At 44.5% G+C, this 20,641-nt stretch overlaps 1 protein-coding gene across 8 annotated transcripts in view; it reads left to right on the top strand.

Moving 5' to 3' along the window:
- PPP2R2D (protein phosphatase 2 regulatory subunit Bdelta) overlaps window positions 1-20,641 on the top strand; it is a 150,033-nt gene that overhangs the window by 86,198 nt on the left and 43,194 nt on the right. For 5 of the 8 annotated variants that reach the window (XM_033942624.1, XM_033942625.1, XM_033942627.1 and 2 more), the window contains one exon: window positions 6,294-6,406. The exons of the other annotated variants lie outside the window; for them this stretch is intronic. In XM_033942624.1, coding sequence (XP_033798515.1) covers window positions 6,294-6,406 — 113 coding nt within the window. The remainder of the gene's footprint in view (window positions 1-6,293; window positions 6,407-20,641) is intronic. 8 annotated transcript variants of the gene reach the window in all.

Genomic DNA, 20,641 nt, shown 5'->3' with positions numbered 1-20,641 from the left:
CTCTCTATGAACTCTTGCTCTACAGCATACCTTTCTTAATCTACTGTGGCTCTATTTCATGATCTTGAAACATCCTTGTAATGTATTATTATATATTATGAATGTCCTTTTGTACCCTGTTCTGAGCTCCTAGGAGGACTAGTTAGAAATTGTAGCATATAAATAAATAAGAATATTATAATGTCTCTTTATTGCTCCATGGTGCAACCTCATCTTAAGTACTGCATTCAGTTATAGTTGCAGTATCTCAAAAAAAGCTCAAAGAAGAGTGACCAAAATGATAAAGGGAATGGGTCTCCTCTCAAATGAGGAAAGACTAAAGAGGTTAGGGCTCTTCAGCTTGGAAAAGAGACAGCTGAGGGGGGTTGATATGATTGAGGTTTACAAAATCCTGAGTAGTGTAGAATGGGTAAAAGCTGTTTCAAAAAGTACAAATAGACTCAAATAAATTACATGGAATAATTTTTTAAGAATAGTTAAACTCTGGAATTTGTTGCCAGAGGATATAATAACTGTGGTTAGCATATCTGGGTTTAAAAAAAAGGTTTGGACAAGTTTCTGGGAGAAAATTTCCATGGCCTATTCAGATAGACATGGGGGGAAGCCACTGCTTGCCCTGGGATTGGTAGCCTGGAATGTTGCTACTGTTTGGGTTTCTGCCAGGTACATGTGACTTGAATTGGTCACTTTAGAATCAAGATACTGGGCTAAATGGAGCATTGGTCTGCCCCACACAGTATGGCTGTTCATGGGTTCTTATGAAGAAGCGAAAGACCTGAGACGAAAGCTGAAGCGGAGTACCCGGAGGATTGCATTCTCAGAGATCCTGCCTGTACCGAGAGCAGATGCAAAGAGACAAGCAGACCTCCAGGCTGTGAATGCATGGTTGAGGAGATGGTGCCAGGAAGAGGGCTTCCACTTTGTGAGGAACTGGACGTCCTTCTGGGGAAAGAGTAAACTCTACCGGCGGGACGGATTGCACCTGAGCACAGTGGGAACTAGACTACTGGCAGCCAATGTTAGAAAGGAGATCGAGAGGGCTTTAAACTGAGGAGAGGGGGAAAGCCGACAGCTGATCTGATGTTGACGCTTCGGACAACGGTATCCAGAACAGATGCTGAAAGGGATGACTGCAAGGAGGAAGTAGAGAGACCGGTGGATCTTATGATCAGACAGCGAGGGAAACATCAGGTAAAGGGAGCTTGCTGGGAGGAGACTAAGGGGCATGGAGACACAGGGGGACTGGGTGGCACGAGGGCGAAAGCTGAGGGCAATATAGGGGTGCCACAAGGCGAAGGGGATCAAACTGAGGCTCAAGGGATGATTGCCCAAGAGGGGGCAGGTAGGGCTAGAAAACCCAGAGGAAAAGCGGGGAAGTGGGGTGGCGGGAAAGTGGGGAAGCCGAAAGCTACGAGGGTAAAGGCTGATGGCAAAGCAGAAGCACAGGGAACTGGAGAGCTGCCCGAAATTCAAATTCAAGGGGAGGCGGCCCAGGTAAATGCAGAGGTGGAGGAAAAACGATGGGACCTGCGGTGCTTATACGCAAATGCAAGAAGCCTCACGGCCAAGATGGGTGAACTAGAAGTCGTGGCCAAGGGGGAGGACCTGGATATCATTGGAATTACAGAAACCTGGTGGACAGAGGAAAATCATTGGGATGTGGCGCTGCCGGGGTACAAGCTCTACAGGAGGGACAGGACCCACAAGAAGGGAGGAGGCATAGCACTATATATAAAGGACTCTATCTACTCGGTCGGGATGGATATGGCAACGAAGGCAGAGGGGCTGGAATCGCTATGGGTCAAATTGCCGGGAAACAAGGGTGCAGGCATAAAACTGGGGCTGTACTATCGCCCACCTGGTACGCCAGAAGGAGTCGGACACGACTTGGAAGCTGAACTGAGACAGGAATGCAGGACTGGAAGTGTAACAGTGATGGGGGACTTCAACTACCCGGGGATAGACTGGAGTACGGGTTACTCCAACTGCACTAGGGAAACAGGATTTGTAGAAGCCGTGAAGGACTGCTTCATGGAGCAACTAGTCAGGGAACCGACGCGAGGGGGTGCTACTCTTGACCTCATCCTAAACGGATTAGGGGGGCCTGCAAGAGGGGTAGAAGTGGGAGGACCACTAGGCAACAGTGACCACAACGCGATCAGATTCAAATTAGAAAGGGGGACTCCCATAGTAAGGAGGACCGCAACAACTGCGCTCAACTTCAGGAAAGGAAACTATGTTGCTATGAGGGAAATGGTGGGGAGGAAGCTCAGAAACATCTTTAGGATGGAGACTGTAGGAAGCGCCTGGACCCTATTCAGGGACACCCTGCAGAAAGCACAAAGAATGTACGTCCCCAGTTTCAGGAAAGGCTGCAAGAACAAGCGGTCAAAGGACCCGGCTTGGATGTCAACTGAAGTAAAGAGGGCAATAAATGACAAAAAAGTATCCTTCCAGAGATGGAAAAAGGACCCAATGGAAGAAAATCACCAGGCGCACAGGAAATGCCAAAAGGAATGCCACCGAGAGGTTAGAAAAGCAAAAGGGAAATACGAAGAGGGGCTGGCCAGGGAGGCGAAAAACTTCAAGGCATTCTTCAGTTACGTAAAGGGGAAGCGACCAGCGAGAGAGGAGGTGGGGCCGTTGGACGATGGGGATAGGAAGGGAGTGATTAAAGAGAATAAAGAGGTAGCTGAGAGGTTGAACACGTTCTTCTCGTCGGTTTTCACGAGAGAAGACACATCTAATATACCGGACTCAGAGGAGCTCATGAGTGGGGAACAGGCCGAAAAATTGGAGCACATAGAGGTAAGTAAGGAGGATGCCCTCAAACAGATAGACAGATTAAAATGCGGCAAATCACCGGGCCCAGACGGGATCCACCCAAGGGTTCTAAAGGAACTAAGACAAGAAATAGCGGGCACAATCCAGCATGTTTGCAACCTATCCTTGAAAACTGGAGAGGTACCAGAGGACTGGAAATTGGCAAATGTCACACCTATCTTCAAGAAGGGATCGAGGGGTGACCCCGGGAACTACAGGCCGGTGAGCCTGACTTCAATTATAGGGAAGATGGTGGAAGCTATGATCAAAGACGGCATTTGCGAGCACATCAAGAGAAATGGCCTACTGAGAACAAGCCAGCACGGATTCTGTAAGGGAAGGTCATGCTTAACGAACCTTCTGTACTTCTTTGAGGGAATAAGCAGTCGGGTGGACAATGGGGAACCCATAGACATCATTTACCTCGATTTTCAAAAGGCTTTCGACAAGGTGCCACGTGAAAGGCTGCTTAGGAAGCTGTGGAACCACGGGGTGGGAGGGGATGTGCACAGATGGATCAAGCACTGGTTGTCGGGTAGACTGCAGAGGGTCGGAGTGAAGGGCCAATATTCTGACTGGCGGGGAGTCACGAGCGGTGTGCCACAGGGATCGGTGCTGGGGCCGTTACTCTTCAACATATTTATCAATGACCTGGAAAAGGAGGCAAAGTGCGAGGTTATAAAATTTGCAGACGATACCAAACTGTGCGGTAGAGTTAGGTCCAGGGAGGAGTGTGAGGACCTGCAAAGGGACCTGGACAAGCTGGAAGACTGGGCAAACAAATGGCAAATGCGCTTTAACGTGGAAAAATGCAAGGTCATGCATATAGGGAAAAAGAACCCGTTATTCAACTACAAATTGGGGGGGGCATTGTTGGGAGACAGCAGACTTGAGAGAGACTTGGGTGTGCTGGTGGATGCATCACTGTAGCCATCTGCACAGTGCGCAGCAGCCTCGAAAAAAGCCAACAGGATGCTGGGCATCATAAAAAGGGGCATAACAACCAGGACGCGGGAAGTCATCATGCCATTGTATCGAGCGATGGTGCGTCCACATCTGGAATACTGCGTTCAGTATTGGTCGCCACACCTCAAGAAGGACATGGCGGTACTTGAGAGAGTCCAAAGGAGAGCAACGAAACTGGTAAAAGGGCTGGAACACTGCCCATACGCCGAGAGGTTGGATAGGCTGGGGCTCTTCTCTCTGGAAAAGAGGAGGCTCAGGGGAGATATGATAGAGACCTTCAAGATCATGAGGGGCATAGAGAGGGTGGATAGGGACAGATTCTTCAGACTGAAGGGGACAACAGGTACGAGGGGGCATTCGAAGAAACTGAAGGGAGATAGGTTCAAAACAAATGCAAGGAAGTTTTTTTTCACCCAAAGGGTCATGGACACTTGGAATGCGCTACCGGAGGAAGTGATCAGGCAGAGTACAGTACAGGGATTCAAACAGGGATTGGACGGATTCCTGAGGGATAAAGGGATCGTGGGATACTGAGAGAGGTGCTGGGATGTAATACAAGTATAGAAAACTAACCAGGTAATAAGTATGGAAACCCAACCAAGTCGTGAATGTGCAAGACTGGAGGATTAGGACTTCGATGGGAAGATAGGACTTCAATGGGAAACCAAGGTGGCAAGGGGGCCCCTTCTGGTTATTCAGACAATATCGGGAAAACTGAATGCTACATAAAAAATTCATCCTAACAGAATACCTTGATCACACAGAGAACACAAAATGCCAAATACATATTAGCTGACCAAAAAAGATAAATATAAATTAAACCAAAATCCCAAGAAGCCTCACCTTCCATATAGTACAACACCAAAGAAATTAAAAGATTAATTTTCTCCTATACTGTGCAAAATAGAAAGATTACACATGCCAGCGATAGTGTTAGACCAAGGCATGCAATTAGAGCAACTGCCTCCTGGCTAGAGAAAGCCCTAAGCCTGCTGGAATGGAAGCTGGCATGAGCTAGTAGAGGCTTTGGGTCCTCTCCCAGATTTCTGCCCTGGGCCCTATCCATGTACACTGGCAGGATAAATATTTCAATTCATATATATTCTAATCACAAAATAGAATATAAAAATTATTTATCTACCTTTTTTTTGGCTGGTCATTATTCAAATCATGTTGGTCCCAGACTTTGGTTTCTGTTTATCTTCTGATAATTTGCTTGCCAGGGTCTCCTGCCCATTTGATGTTTTCTTCTTTCTCTGTGCTCACCATCCATCTTCCATTTCTGTCCTCCCTTTCCCTTCCCTCCCCCAGAGGGCATCTTTTCTTTTTTATATTAACTGGGTCACCTTTATGCTAAATGCCTTCAAAATAAAATTAATAAATTGGTGATGTCTTTTCTAAATCCATATTGATTCTGGCCCTTTAAGTCATGTCTATCCATATGACTAATAATTTTACTTTTCAGAATAGCACCAAAATCAGTCTTACCACTCTGTGGTTTCCTACATAATACCTCAAAGGAATAGCTCTCGCAACTTCTCATAACGAAATAATGTCCTTTGCAATCTCTCCTTCAAAAACTTAAACAGTTTTTTTTCCCTAGACTTTTGGCTCGTAAATTTAAAGGTACACAGTACTCATAAGTAGTGTATTCCCTCTGGCAGTATTAACAAATGAGGATCAAATTTTATTTATTTTTCCAAACTTGATTTATTTGCCCTTCGCAACAGAGACCAAGGTGAAGTACAGCAATAACATACATAAATAAAATATAGCGATATCATAACAAAGCAAAAATATAAAATAGAGTTTACTGGAGCACAGATATGTGAAGACAGTGAACCCTTGGTTAGCTTCCAAAAGCATGAGTACCACTTCTCTGCCACAATATTAAGCAAATTCCTTCACTGTACTTAGAAAGGAGTTAACATTTGCGATGAGGTTAACATCCTAATCATTTTGCAAAGCTGGCTCCCCTTGTGCAGAAGATTTTTCTTAATCTCACTGAGGAACATATTTCACAATGTAGGTAGAAAAAGCTTGAAAACTGCAAAGAGCATTTACTTCAAAAAAGAATGCAATATGAATTATTTTTACAGTGGAGATATATGTAATCGGAATGATGGTCTAATCTATAACAAACTTTCAAAATAAAATTCCATGGGTTCTTGGAGGGAAGAGGTGGTAAGTGGGAATGTTTGCATTAGTTTTTTTTAGTTTAGTTTTTTTAATTTAGGTGACGATTTGATCACTTGGCAATTGAGGTTAGGGAGAAAGTAAAATTGTTTCTCCCAGTTGGTTGTTTATTTGGTTACAGGTATATATTTTTGAGAGGTGGGAGGGGGATGTTATTTTATTGGTTCCCTCCTACTGGATTTTCATGAAGAAAAGCTATAAGGTAGGTGTTGAATTACTGCACCTCTTTCAGTCTGGACTATATGATGTGTAAATTGTTTTCCCTTATGCTCTAGAATTCTGTAATATCAGAAATGTTTTATTTTCAGATAAAACAATTAAATTGTGGAAAATAAGTGAAAGGGATAAGAGAGCAGAAGGTTATAACTTGAAAGATGATGATGGAAGACTTAGAGATCCGTTTAGGATTACAGCACTACGGGTATGATTTTGCTTCATTTCACTTTTTTTCCTTTTCTCATATCTGTGTGTTCTCTCAGTTGTATTGGTCTGTGAAACACACACAATGCAAGAGTTTTTCAGTTCAGTCCTCTGAATGTAAACAGTTCTCAGGGTTCCTTAGTGTCATTTGCACATGCATCTTATTCCTGAGAGAGTAGTGTGCAAAGAAATGAACTCTGAGTATAGCTTTGAGAATTTTGCATGTGTCAATAACACAATAGAATCGCTGCGTAATTGATTTAAAATACTAGACAAGATCTCTGAGGTGTGAAATTTAAAAGCTTCTCTTCATATATGAAATTTCATTAGGAATACTATATAGTATATCATAAGGTGTGCCAAATGCTGAATCCTCTTTCATATTTCTCCCTCTCAGCTCACTTTTCTCCTGCCGTTCACAGGCTCTAAATTTCCCCTATCCTTTTATACACATTTCCTTTAACCATGTGTAACTAGTTATTTTCTACCACCTGAACTCGGCTCCTAAGGCTTTCAGTTCCCTCCTCCTGGCCACTCTTTTTTTCACTTGGCTGAACTCCACCCTTCTTCCTAGTTTGCTGTTCCCTTGAAGTCTTGACATGGACCCCACCAGCTTGTTCCCCCACCCCAACTCACTGCTTCATTCTCCATTCAGCTAACTCTGTTCCATGGTTCATCAGCTTCTTACCCCTCCCTTACCTCATTTCAGCTCCTTCATTTTTTCCTCTAGCTCAGTTTACCCCATCTCACTATTTTGCCTCAAATCTGCTCCCTTCCCTTCTAGTTCATCTTTCCCCAAGATCCACCTTGACCCAGTGTTTTTCCTTGTTCCTCATCCAGCATATATGGTCTAGCACTGCTAACTACTTTATCAAGTCCCCATACCAAATTTGGTGCACAGAAATGCCACACACGTTTTTATATTTTGTATTTGTGCAAAATTGTGCCTTGTCAATGGTCCCCCAACCCTGTCCTAGAGGACCACCAGGCCAATCGGGTTTTCAGGTAGCCCTAACGAATGTGCATGGAGCAGATTTGCATGCCTGTCACTTCCATTGTATGCAAATCTCTCTCATGCATATTCATTAGGGCTAGCCTGAAAACCTGATTGGCCTGGTGGTCCTCCAGGGCAGGGTTGGGGATCACTGCCTTAAGTAATTTGGCATAAGAGCCATGTAAACTTAGCCCTGAGAAGACTTGTTTGTATCTCATATGGATTGGAAGTGAAAAGCCACACTTAGAAATTATTACACTTGTTAGTTTTGTTACAGTGGTATTCTAAGAAATTCTGGTTGAAATGTTTCCTCTAGTCTCATTGACGGCATTATCTGATGGCTACTTTAGAATCTTTCATTCGTTTTACTTATTCTGATGACTTAACTAATTTAGAATCATGCACATAATTTTCATCAGTAGTTCTTTGCATTCAGGACAGCTTTATTTTAATGCAAGAGTGATCAATAGCGATGAGGTTAAAATTAAATTCTGCAAAAACTAAGATTATGTGGTTTGGACATGCAATGGTATCTCTACCTCCTCCTGTGATAATTATACAGGGAGAGGCATTTTTGTTTTTAAAACTCCAAATTTGGGGAATTATTTTCGACCCACAGCAAGTAAACTAGTTCAAACAGTATTTTATAAAATGAAAAAATTAAGATGAATTAGGTACTATTTTTCTACTGAACATCTGGACATTCTTGGTGTCTTCTCTGATTATTGCAACCTTCTGTATGTTTGTTGTTCTGAAGAGTGTTTGGATAGCCTTCAATTGCTGCAGAATACGATAGCTAATTTTTTTTATTTTGGGGGCTAAGAAATGTGATAGGGTTACCCTTTAATTGACTAAACTCCACTGGTTACCAATTCATTATCAATGTAAATTTAAGATGTGTACAACTGTCTTTCTGGTACATCCCTTCCGGATTCAGTACTCAAAGGTATCCAATCTGTAGCCGCAAACCAGATCTTGCAGAAATCCATACACTTTTCTCCATGTGCTTCTTTACCTCTGAGAGAGAGAGAGAGACAGAGCCCCCTGCAGTTAACGTCAAAAGCCAAGCAACCTTACTGGAACAAGATAATAAAAAAGGGGCATGGGGAACTTCCCTGAACATATAAGAAATGTCTTTCTGTTCTGCTCAGCAAGAAATGAGAGCTAAAGGCCAAATAGGCAACACAAGCAAAAACATAGGAATAACATGGAACTAACCTGCTGTGTGCAAAGAGCACCAAACTGGAAACCTTGGGGGGTCAGCGCTCAAGAAAAAGATCTGGGTGTCATCGTGGACAATACGCTGAAACTTTCCGCCCAATATGCGTCAGCGGCCAAGAAAGCAAACAAGATGCTAGGAATTATTAGAAAAGGGATGGTAAACAAGACTAAGAATGTTATAATGCCTTTGTATCGCTTAATGGTGCGACCTCACCTTGAGTATTGCATTCAGTTCTGGTCTCCTTATCTCAAAAAAGATATAGTGGCACTAGAAAAGGTTCAAAGAGGAGCGACCAAGATGACAAAGGAGATGAAACTCCTCTCATATGAGGAAAGACTAAAGAGGTTAGGGCTCTTCAGCTTGGAAAAGAGATGGCTGAGAGGAAATATGATTGAAATCTACAAAATCTTGAGTGGTGTAAAACGAGTACAAGTAGTTTGATTTTTTTACTGCATCAAGACTTACAAAGACTAGAAATCACTTGATGGAGTTATAGAGTAATACTTTTAAAACCAATAGGAGGAAATATTTTTTCACTCAGAAAATAGTTAAGCTCTGGAATGCATTGCCAGAGGATGTGGTAAGAGTGGTTTAAAAAAAAGGTTTGGACAGTTTCCTGGAGAAAAGTCCATAGTCTGCTGTCAAGATAGACATGAGAGAGAAGACACTGCTTGCTCTGGATCGGTGGCTTGGAATGCTGCTACTATTGGGGTTTTTCCAGGTACTTGTGACTTGGCTTGACCTCTGTGAAGATGGGATACTGGGCTAGATGGACCATTTGTCTGACCCAGAAGGCTATTCTTATGTTCTTAAGGGCGGCCACAAACTCAGGGCCCCTCTGAGAAATCTAGTCATATTTGGATGAGCTGTCGGCGAACTGAAACCACTGTGTACCCAAAAACATGAAAGACCAGCTACTTAAACCTTTAAAGGAGGACACCGCTAGATATTTATCCAGTCTTGCCTGTAGGAAAGCAAGAACAACTAGAATGGGAGCTCGCACTGGCCCCACCTGGTTTTTGGCACACCACCTCTGGAAAGCTTTCCAAGCTTTGGCATAAGAAAATACTTATTGTATATGAATGAAACTTGCCTTAAGTTTATGCTGAGAAAGGCATGATTGATCTAAATTCAAATAAAAATAACAGGCATACTGTGAAGTAATACAGAACACTACAAATGTCACCCAAGACCTGAAAAGCAATTCTACCATACCATAATAGCAGTAATATCCACAAGTCACATAACAAGGACCTACTTAAGAAAACACAGCACCAAACTCTACAATGCGTACCAGAACATCAGTAAAGCTATTGGCTGCTGTGAGCTCCCATGGTCTCGTGAGACTACAGCAGGAACTCGCGGCAGCCATTTTTATCCCAGGACAAGCAGGCAGGTATTCTCACAAGTGGGTGATGTCATCCGATGGAGCCTCGATGCGGACGCCTCACAAGCAGACTTGCTTGAAGAAACTCGAAGTTTCGAATCGCCAGCACCGCACATGCGCGAATGCCTTCCCGCCCAGCGCAGGGTGCGTCTCCTCGGTTCTTACTTTTCCGCGGAGCCGAGAAGTCCGTCTTCAACTCTCTGCGTGAAGTGTTTTCACTTGTGCCTTCTTCAGTATCGTGGTTTTGTGTTCTTTTTCTACAGAATCGCTGTTTTATTCTTTTCTTTTTTAAAAAAAAAATTTCTTCCGTTCGTTCGACCGGGCAGGCCTCTTGGCCGCAGCCCCACGGCTTCGATCTTGTGGCGGCGCTTTTTCGGCCTATGTCCTGGCCTGCAGCCGGTTTTAAAAAGTGTTCCAAGTACCAGTGCGCGATTTCCCTCATGGACCCTCATCGACGCTGTCTTCAGTGTCTTGGGCCTCAACATCTCCCGAAATCGTGCCATCCTTGCTCAACTCTTAAGTCTCGTGCTTTCAAGTGTCGTTGCATCCTGTGGGAGCAGCTCTTCAGCATGGAGTCTTCGGTGGAGCTTTCGACCTTGAAGGGTGCTTCGCCCTCGACCTCATCCGAAGCTCTTCCGGCTTCCACAGCTTCTACTCCGAGCCTCATCAAACCTGCCTCGTTTGTCCTGGCTCTGTCTTCGACACCTGCTGCGATGCCTTCCTCTGTCTCTTCAGGTCAGATAGGGCAGCAGCCCATTCCCCCGGTGGTGCATAAACTGCCTAAGGCTTCCAAGTCCAAGCACTCTCACACTGCCTCGAGGGAACACGAAGCCCATGCAGGTGGTCCCGTTGGAGACGCGGATCCTTCCTTGCCGGCTTCATTCCAAACCCTGTTAGAGAAGCAATTCATTCAGCTCTTTACTACCATGGGGCCGAAGCTTCTCTCACAAATCCAGCCTGGGCATACCGAAGTCTCCTGCGAGGTTGAGCTGCCTCCTGTGCCTCAGTCGTATACACACTCTTTGCAGGGAGCAGAGTCTCTTCGAGTGTCTGGTCTGGCATCTAGGCATGGACAGCAAGGAGCAGATTCTTTGCTAATGCCTCCGTTGGAACCCTCACATTCGAAGCAAGGAGCAGATTCTTTGCGAGTGCATCGAGGTTCTTCCACTCAGCCTCCATTGCTGGGGGCTTCGACGGAGATACGCTCTCCTCGATTATTGAGGCCTACTTCGAGGCACAGCTCGCATCACAGATCGAGGCATTAAGAACATAAGAACATAAAGCATTCATCCAGGCATGCCTCGCCTCATCGCAAGCAGCCTTTTCTTCAATATTCTCCACTGCCTACATCGAACCTTCCGATTCCGGACCTCGAGGATCCGGTGGGTTCTTTTTCTCCATCCAGATCTCCTTCTTCGCTGGATCAAGCTGCCTCGACATCCTCGAGTCCCTCTCGAGGCCAGGCTTTGGCAGATCAGCTGTCTTTTTCATCTTTTCTGTGTCAGATGGTAGTTGATTAGATATTCAACTTGATACTGGATCTAAGTTTTCCAAGGAGTATCTCGAGACCATGCATCTGCCTCAACCTCCGGCTGAATCCCTCAAGCTTCCTCTTCACAAGCTTTTGGATCAAACCTTTGTCCGCTGTCTGTAAACTCCTTATTCCATTCCAGCTGTTCCAGGCAAATTGGACTCCAGATACAGGACAGTACATCATAAGGGGTTTGACAACACTCAATTGTCTCACCAATCCCTTCTAGTTGAATCTTCTTTGAAACATTCTCACCCTTCTCAGGTGTATGCCGCTGTTCCTTTGGGAAGGGAAGGTAAAACGATGGACAGATTTGGTCGTTGCATCTACCAGAATTCCATGATGACCTCCAGAGTCCTCAACTATAATTTTCATTTCATCACCTATTTTGAGTTCTTTCTCTCCATTCTTCCAAAGTTCATGCCTTATCTGGATTCTCGTATGCACTTTGAATTCCAAGAAGTTCTCGCATCCTTGTCACAACTCCGGCTGCAACTTCTTCAGTCCTCCTATGATGCTTTTGAGCTGTCTGCTCGAGCTACTGCTTGCTCTGTGGCCATGCGACGTCTGGCTTGGCTCCGTACCATCGACATGGATCCTAACCTACAGGACTAATGTTCCTTGTGCTGGCAATGACCTCTTTGACGAGTCTATAGAGGCAGCCACCAAGAAGCTCTCGGACCATGAGAAGTCTTTTGCATCCATTCTCAAGCCGAAGCCAGCTCCTCTTCGTCCTACACGCCCTCCTCAAATATATCAGAGGCGTTTTCCTCCAAAACAGGCTCCTTCTACTCATCAGCCTATTAAGAGGCAGCATCCCCAGAAGCAGCAAAAGCCTCAGCCACCTGCTGTACCTAAGGCTCCTCAGCCTTTTTGACTGTCTAGAACAGAGCATAACCTCAGTCGTTCTGCCATTTCCAGTTTTTCCCCCTATCGGAGGTCATCTCCATCATTTTTACCACCAATGGACGTCGGTTACTACCGACCTCTGGATCCTTTCCATCATCAGGGAAGGATACTCTCTTCAATTCCATCAAGTGCCTCCGGAACTTGATGGAACATTCTCCAAGAGAGTATCCTTCCAATCCCTCCCAGACCGCCCTTTTTCTTCAGGAAGCTCAAGCTCTTCTTCAACTTTGAGCTATCGAGCCCGTTCCTCTGGCTCAGCAGAGCAAGGGTTTTTATTCCCGGTATTTCCTTGTTCCGAAGAAGACAGGCGGTCTGTGGCCTATTTTGGATCTCAGGGTGCTCAACAAATTCTTAGTCAGAGAAAAATTTTGCATGTTGACCCTGGCATCTCTTTATCCCCTCCTCGAGCAGAACGACTGGTTATGCTCTTTGGATCTCAAGGAGGCCTACACACACATTCCCATCCATCCGGCCTCCCGTCAGTACCTCAGATTTTGGGTGGGGACTCTACATTTTCAATACAGAGTACTTCTTTTGGTCTGGCCTCCTCACCCAGAGTCTTCACCAAGTGCCTGGTTGTGGTGGCCGCTACTCTCAGGAACCATGGTCTTGAAGTATTTCCATACCTCGACGACTGGCTCATCAAAGACTCGACGTCTCAAGGCGTCGTCGTAGCGACCCAACGGACTATCTGGTTCCTGCAAAGTCTGGGATTCGAAATCAACTTTCCCAAATCCCATCTACAGCTGTCTCAGAATCTTCAATTCATCGGGGCCGTTCTGGACATGATTCAACTCGGAGCATTCCTTCCTCAACAACGTCTGGAAGCCCTTCTCCAGCTTTGTCATGCAGTGTCCTCTCGCCCTTCCATTTCGGCGAGACACATGATGGTTCTTCTGGATCACTTGGCTTCCACAGTACACGTGACTCCTTTTGCCAGACTTCACCTCAGAATTCCTCAGTGGACCCTGGCATCTCAATGGACGCAGGTTTCCGACCCTCTGACTCGACACATCCAGGTCACTCCTGCTCTGACACAGTCTCTTCGCTGGTGGATGCTCTTCTTCCAATTATTTTTTTCTACAACGCACAAAAGTTATTGAATCTTGCTTGGAGGTGTAGTATGTAGTCAAGATGAGTCAGTAAAAAAAATTGAACAGGTTCCTGGAGGAAAAATCCATAAAGTAGCCAGGTAGACTTAGGAAAGCCCTAGCTTATCTTTGAAAATGAGCTATTAGAAATAGATCTACCTTTTGGGATCTGCTTGGTACTTATGCCCTAACTAACCACTGCCTGAGAAGGGATGCTGGGTTTTGATAGACGAGATGTGGCTCAGTGTGACTTTTCTTAAGTTCCACAGGATCATTTATAAACAAATCTGGAATAGTTCAGGCCCTTTATAAAAATATCTTTAGTTACATACCAATTCTTGTGAGAAAACAAGTGAGACTGCTGCTGAAAGTACTTTAGAGCAGTCTTCTACATCTGAGGTGATTTGGGGATCAAAGGGCCCTTATTAAAGTTCAGGGTGTGATATACTGCCTTTCTGTGATACCACCAGATAAAACTTACGTATTATGTGTGATCTTAATTTTATTCTCTCATCCTCATGCTTGTATTCTAAAGGCACTGTTCTTCGAAAATCAGCTGAACAAGAGCAGCTCCAAATGCCTCTGAACCTTCCATTTTTGTTCCGCCTGGTGTTGTCCTTGATCGTTTTTATTACTTGTTCAATACTCTATTCTGCTTTTTGTCGCTTTTGCCAATGCTGGCAGCCTTGTTACCTTAAGTTTGTGCTTTTGGCTTTTCTGAGCTCATAATTTCTACCTGGTGTTGCTCAGTTTATGATATCTGATACTACTGTGTCCATTATCTCTGCTGTAATGTTGGTATCTGGCTGTAATGAACTCTTGTTATACATAACTTACTGAACTATATTTCTTTCTCTGCTCATCTTACAATATGACCATTGTATTGGACTGTGATAGGTTTCTGGTATCTGCATCTTCTGTCCATATTTTCTATGGCTTATGTGCTCTTAGTCATAGATTTGCCCAAGTTTTTAGTTTGTTATACCTAAAGTACATTCTTGAGCACTGCTTGGCTCTTGATTGCAAGTTATTTTAGTTCTTCCTCTTATCCTTAGTATACTAGTCTTTGCACAGACTGCTTATCTAATCCTTCAGTCTCAGATAGATCCTATTTTACCTGCCTCAAATTGGTTTTCATAGCTTATAGGGATGTATGGTCTAATTCAGTTGCGAACATAAGAATAGCCTTACTGGGTCAGACCAATGGTCCATCAAGCCTAGTAGCCCGTTCTCACAGTGGCCAATCCAGGTCACTAGTACCTGGCCAAAACCCAAGGAGTAGCAATATTCCATGTTCCACTTCTGATTTATTTGCACTGTTATTGTAAGTCTCATGCTATTCAGATAGATCCTTCAGTCAAGGAATTCTTGTTTTTGTTGTTTTTCTAAAAATAGGGATCAAGCTCATTCAGCATAAAGCAACAGATAATTCTACATTACAGTGCGTCTCGGATGCTTCTGGCAAGGATAATCTAACATGAGTTGAAATAATATGTTATGTGAGAAGTGGTATAGGAAGCAGCAGCATAGTTCTACACATGTTCTTTAGCTTGCTGAGGGGTGAGGGAATCTGTTAAATGTATTCAAGCTGACTCTTGACAGGTGTGCAGGCTGGGCAGACACAACTGTGGTTCAACATGCTTATCCAATGCCAGCCAGATGCAGAGAAGTGTTTCTGCAGTCTTTTTTTGTCACTTTTCATATATAATGGGGTGCTGAAAAGTTCTCAACTTAACCAACTTCCTAAATTCTGAGTGTTGTTTTGCCACTGTAGTTGAAAAGAATGTTACCTTATTTTGTAGTGCCAATTCGCAGAAATGAAATTCTATGTTTTCACATTGTTTCAGATTATTGATTGAACCATACCCACGCCATTCTCTTCTTGGTTGGGCTGAGAACTTTTCAGCACCTCCTCGTATTCTCCAGTGCTTTGCCTCTTATTACACAGCAAGAGTAGTTGTTTGTGTGGAAAACCTTCACAATTCAATTTGTTCTATATTAATAATGAGAGCGTCTCTGCTTCCTTGTATCAACTAAGATTATTTTGAGATGTTAATCTGGGTCACAAGATCAAGTTTTATTGTCCTCTTGCGGATTTGTTCCTTGATTCTCTAGCTGGCTGGCCAGAAAAAGAGGCCAATGTCCGAGCCACACTTCAAGGCTCTTAGATATTCGGGCCATAGAACCTTTCCCTGATGACAAATCGGACTCAGGCAGATACTCCAGATACTTCATTGTGCCCAAGAAAGACATAGAAGACTGGAGGCTCATCTTGGATCTCAAGGCTGTCAATGCATTTCCAAGAATTCTGCATTTCCACGTGGAAATGGCCAGTTCGGTCATTGTGGCGGTGGCCCCAGGGGAACTTCTTGCCTCTCTGGATCTGACAGAAGCATATCTGCATGTTCCCATCTTTCCAGGCCACAGGAAATATCTGAGGTTTCATGTACTTCATGAACATTTCACTTTGTGGCTCTCGCGTTCAGATTGGCAACAGTCCCCCACACTTTCACCAAGGTAGTTGTGGCTCATCTCTGAAAAATGGGGATGCAAGTACACCCCTATCTGGACGGTTGTGTAATCGGAGCTCTGTCCAAATTGGAGTGCAAGCAAGCACAGCGACAGGTATTGGATCTACTTTAGTAGTTAGACTAGATGGTCAACTTCAGGAAGAGCCATCTAGAACCAACCCAGAGTTTAGAGTATATGGGCGCTAACTTCAACATGACTTAAGGCCATATTTTTATTTAAGCCATGGAAACAGATATTCAAGCGACATATCTTGAATTTCTTAGTGATGCCGATTCCTACTGCTTGGCATTACCTTCAGGTGTTGGGTTCTATGGCAGCCTCCCTGGAGGTTGTTTCTGGGCTAGGGTACACTTGCAGCCTCTCTGAGATGATGTTGGTCCCCTCAGCGTCATTTTCTTCAGATGCAGACAGGGACAATGAGGAACAGCTTGCACTGGTGGCTTCAATGAGACTCCTTGTCGAAGGGCATGCCTCTCCAAATCAAGGAGTGAGTGACTCTCATGATCAATGCCAGCCTATTTAGCAAGGGAGCCCATTGTAAGGACCGCTCAATTCAGGACCAGTGGACTCACTATCAGAAGGGGTAGTCCATAAACCATCTGGAGCTATGAGCCATTCGGCTAGCGTTGAACTGTAGAAAAGATCCTAGAGGGAAAAGGCAATAAGTGTGTTCTCTGACTGCACCACAGCAGTAGTTTTAGGTGAACAAACAAGGAGGCATCAGAAGTGCTCCCTTATGTCTGGAAACTTAGATGCTCTTTTAGTGGGTGGAAGTCCATCTGCAGGCTCTTTCCGCTGCCCAAGTGGCCAGAGTGGAAATGCTCAGGCTGATTTTCTGAGTCAGCAGTTCCTGGACCGAGAGGAATGGTCTCTTATCCCAAAGGATATCTGATCTCATTGTGCATCGTTGGGGCAGCCCGGTAATGGATTTGATGGCTTCTGCCAAAAACTCAAAAGTTAAACACTTCTTCAGTCGAAGAGAAGAACCAGAAAGCTTAGGATTGGACGTGTTGGTTCAGTCCTGGCCCAGCTAAGGACTCCTCTGTCTTCCCACCTTGGCCCATGGTGGGCCAGATCATCCGCACAATTGCAACTCATCCTGAACTTATGATCTTAGTGGCCCCAGACTGGCCTTGCAAACCATGGTAGGCAGACCTAGTACATCTTCAGCAAGACAGGAGCCTCAAGCTCTTTATTCATAATGGGCTTCTCAGTCAGGGACCAGTCCCCATGGAGAATACAGATATCTTTGATCTTATGACATGGCTCTTGAGCACACAGCTCTAGTTCACAAGGGATGTTAAAACATGGCTATTACCACTCTACTCTGGGCTGTGCCAAAGCTTGGAAGGCTTTTCAACAATGGTGTGAGAGACCAGGTGCAACTGCTCCGAGCTCCCATTCCAGTTATCCTTGTTTTTCTGCAGGCCACTCTGGAAAAAGGTCTTGTAGTAGCTTCCTTCAAGGTGCAAGTGGCAGACCTTTTGTGCTTTCAAGCACAAAGTGATAAAGCTTTGATGACAGCTCACCCAGGTGTGACTAGATTCCTAAGAGGTGTGCTCCAGTGAAGACCTCTGCTAAGATGTCCTTTCCCTTTGTGGAACCTTAACACCATCCTAAAGGGCCTCACTAAAGACCCATATGAGCCACTCAAATGCATCGCTCTTGGATCTCTAAGTCAAGACAGTGTTCTTGGTGGTGGTCATCTCGGAAAGACATATCTCGGAATTGCAAGCTGTAAGAGAGCCTTTTTTTATCTGGATCACAGAGGCAGGTGTAGCTCTCCAGACAGTCTCCTTCCTTCCAAAAGTTGTATCTGATTTTTCAAGTCAACCATGAGGTTCGTCTGCCTGTTTCAACCTAGAAGCTTGGCCATGCAGGATAGGATTTTACAGAAACTGGATGTGGAAAAAGTTTTACTTTGCTACTTGGAAAAGACTAATGGCTTTCATCTTTCTGACCATCTGTTTATGCTAACCAGCCAGTTCAAACACAACAGACCAGCGTCCAAGGCCTCTATAGCCAGATGGATTTGCATAGCCATTTTGTTGGCATACATTACCTATGGTAAGCAGCCGTTGGTTTCTCTCAAGGTGCACCTGAACAGAAGTGTCGCATCTTCATGGGCGGTGTCTCGGGCAGCTCTCCCTGCAGAGATTTGTAGAGAAACTACTTGGTCTACTCTTCATATTTTTATAAGGTTTTACAGAGTGGACATGACAGCTCGAGAGGACACCACCTTTTGGGTCCTCTGTCTTGTGGGTAGGCTCTTCTGTCCCACCCTAGATGTCAGCCATTGCTTTGGTACATCACCTAATGTATAGACTCCTGAACAGATGTAACAGAATGGTTCTTACTTAGATAATCTTTCTGTTAATCTTCTCAGGAGACCATACAGCCCGCCCTCAGTCTATCCTGTTTTGCCTGCTTTTCTGACTGGGATATTTCTAGACTGCAGACCTAGAGTTAGTCTCATGTCAGCCAGATGTCTAAGCATAAAGAAATCCTGTATAAGTAAATGTATTACTTAGCATCTGGCTCCTTTGATATTATTGCTTGTTGCACACAGCAAGTTGCAGAGCAGGACAAAATTCTATGATACATGTAGGGAAGTTCCACGTACCCCTCCTCCTTTGCATTTTATTCCAGTGGAGATCGATTGCTTTGGAACATACTGAAGAGGGCACAACACTTCACTGGCAATTTGGGAGGTGTTGAAAGTTGTTTAACACACTACTGCAGAACCCAGTTTACAGGAATGGATTGATTACCTAATCTACGGACTCCAGAAAAGATTAACAGATAAAAGATTCTCCAGGTAAGAACCTAATCTTTCATTAAGAGTATTATCAACTGATATTTATAGTGTTCAGAAATAAATTACAAAAGACGGTATTTGCAGTTTATATTATTCAAGAAACCAGTAGTACCTGGTATAGTTAACCACTAATCCATACAGAACGGTTTATTAATGATTAGCACATACTATATGCCATGGGACCTGTGGTAGATATGCACCAGCCATTAGTGAATAACCTCCCTAGGCAGTGTTCATCAACCGCTGGTCCACGGTGCTATCGATGCAGCGTTATCTTCGAGCCAGCTCCCTCTTCCTCACTGGTTCAGTTCACAAAGCCACGGGCAGTGGCTTCTACGTGCGTCCTGCACCTGAACTGTTGTGTTTTTAATATAATTATATTGTATATCTCTGAAAAATGAATGGAAAAATAATGTTACAATTAGTACTATTACGGGGGTGGGGTCTGGCCCACGACATTAGCCCAGTGTTCTTCAACCACCGGTTCATAAAATAATTATTTTATTTCTGCCGGTCCCTAGTTGTAAAAAGGTTGAAGAACACTGCCCTAAGGGAGTATACAGGCAAACAAGTTACTTGCAGCAAAATTCTTTAACATGTTTTTACATCCACTGAGCACACATTAGGGCTTAACACCCTTTAGCGGACTTACCCCTAAGCATTTGGTTTAATTCTGGTATTTCTAATCTGTAAATTCCCTCACCAAAGAGGTCCTAAGTTTAATTCAATCAATAAAAACTAGGGTTGCAGATTTAGCATGAAATAACATGATTAATGCACCAAATCTTTAACATAAGCTCAAAAAATTTGATCGCAATTAACCAGCCTGCTGCTCCCATGCCGGATCCACCACTACTCTGGCTCTGGAAAGAGGCTACAGTCAAGTGTCAGCATATGTGTGCTGTTACTGGCTCTGCCTGATCCAGAAACAGGAAGTTACATCAAACTCTGAAGTAACTTCCTGTTTCTGGGTCAGATGGCCAATGGCAGCAGACACACACTGTTGCTGACACCGTGGGTCCGGTGCAGGAACAGCAGATAAGACTTGTAGCTCATCTGCCCGTTCTGTCTTGTCTTTGTCACCGTTCCCCATTTCGTCTCCTGACATGGTGGACCAGAGCAGCTGTAGCAGATACAGGTAAGTAAAAGGCCAGGGCGAGCAGTGCATGAGCAAGCATCAGGGCTTGGCCAGTAGGGTTAAAGTCTACATGGTGACAGGGCTGTTGGAGGCTGGACAGTTGGCTGCCAGGGATTGAGAATGAAGTTTTAGGAACCTTAGCCATGCTGGTGGGGTTACACACAGCAGAAGTTTCACCTAGGGCAGTGGTTTTTAATGTAAAGTCTTTGGGTCAGTAGCGGCCCATGGGGACCTCTTTGGTGGCTCCTGCCATTATTCTATGTTTGTTTGTTTTGGTTTGGTTTTTTTTTGGGGGGGAGGGGTTGTGTGTCTACTTCCACTCTGCGGGTCCTGGGATTTTTCCTACCTCCCCCCTTTTCCCCTGCTCCTGTAAATTTGTGCATCTTCATCAAAGATTAAGGCAGACCAACATTAGACAGCCCTGAGGCCTTCTCTCACCACCTCTAACAGCAATATCCTGTTGTGCAGGCAGAACTGGTGAAAGGAAGGCTTCAGGACTGTCTGCTGTTGATCTTTATTAATCTCTGAGGAAGACCACATGTTTACTACACCGGGGGGAGGTAGGATAAACTGCCAGACCTGTGGGAGGAGAAAGGAAAAGGAGAAGAGGTGCA

The sequence above is a fragment of the Geotrypetes seraphini genome, chromosome 4 (genome assembly GCF_902459505.1).
Source record: "Geotrypetes seraphini chromosome 4, aGeoSer1.1, whole genome shotgun sequence".
Taxonomy (NCBI): Eukaryota; Metazoa; Chordata; class Amphibia; order Gymnophiona; family Dermophiidae; genus Geotrypetes; species Geotrypetes seraphini.
The sequence above is the reverse complement of the archived record's forward strand: the minus strand, read 5'-3'. Positions and strand labels throughout refer to the sequence as shown.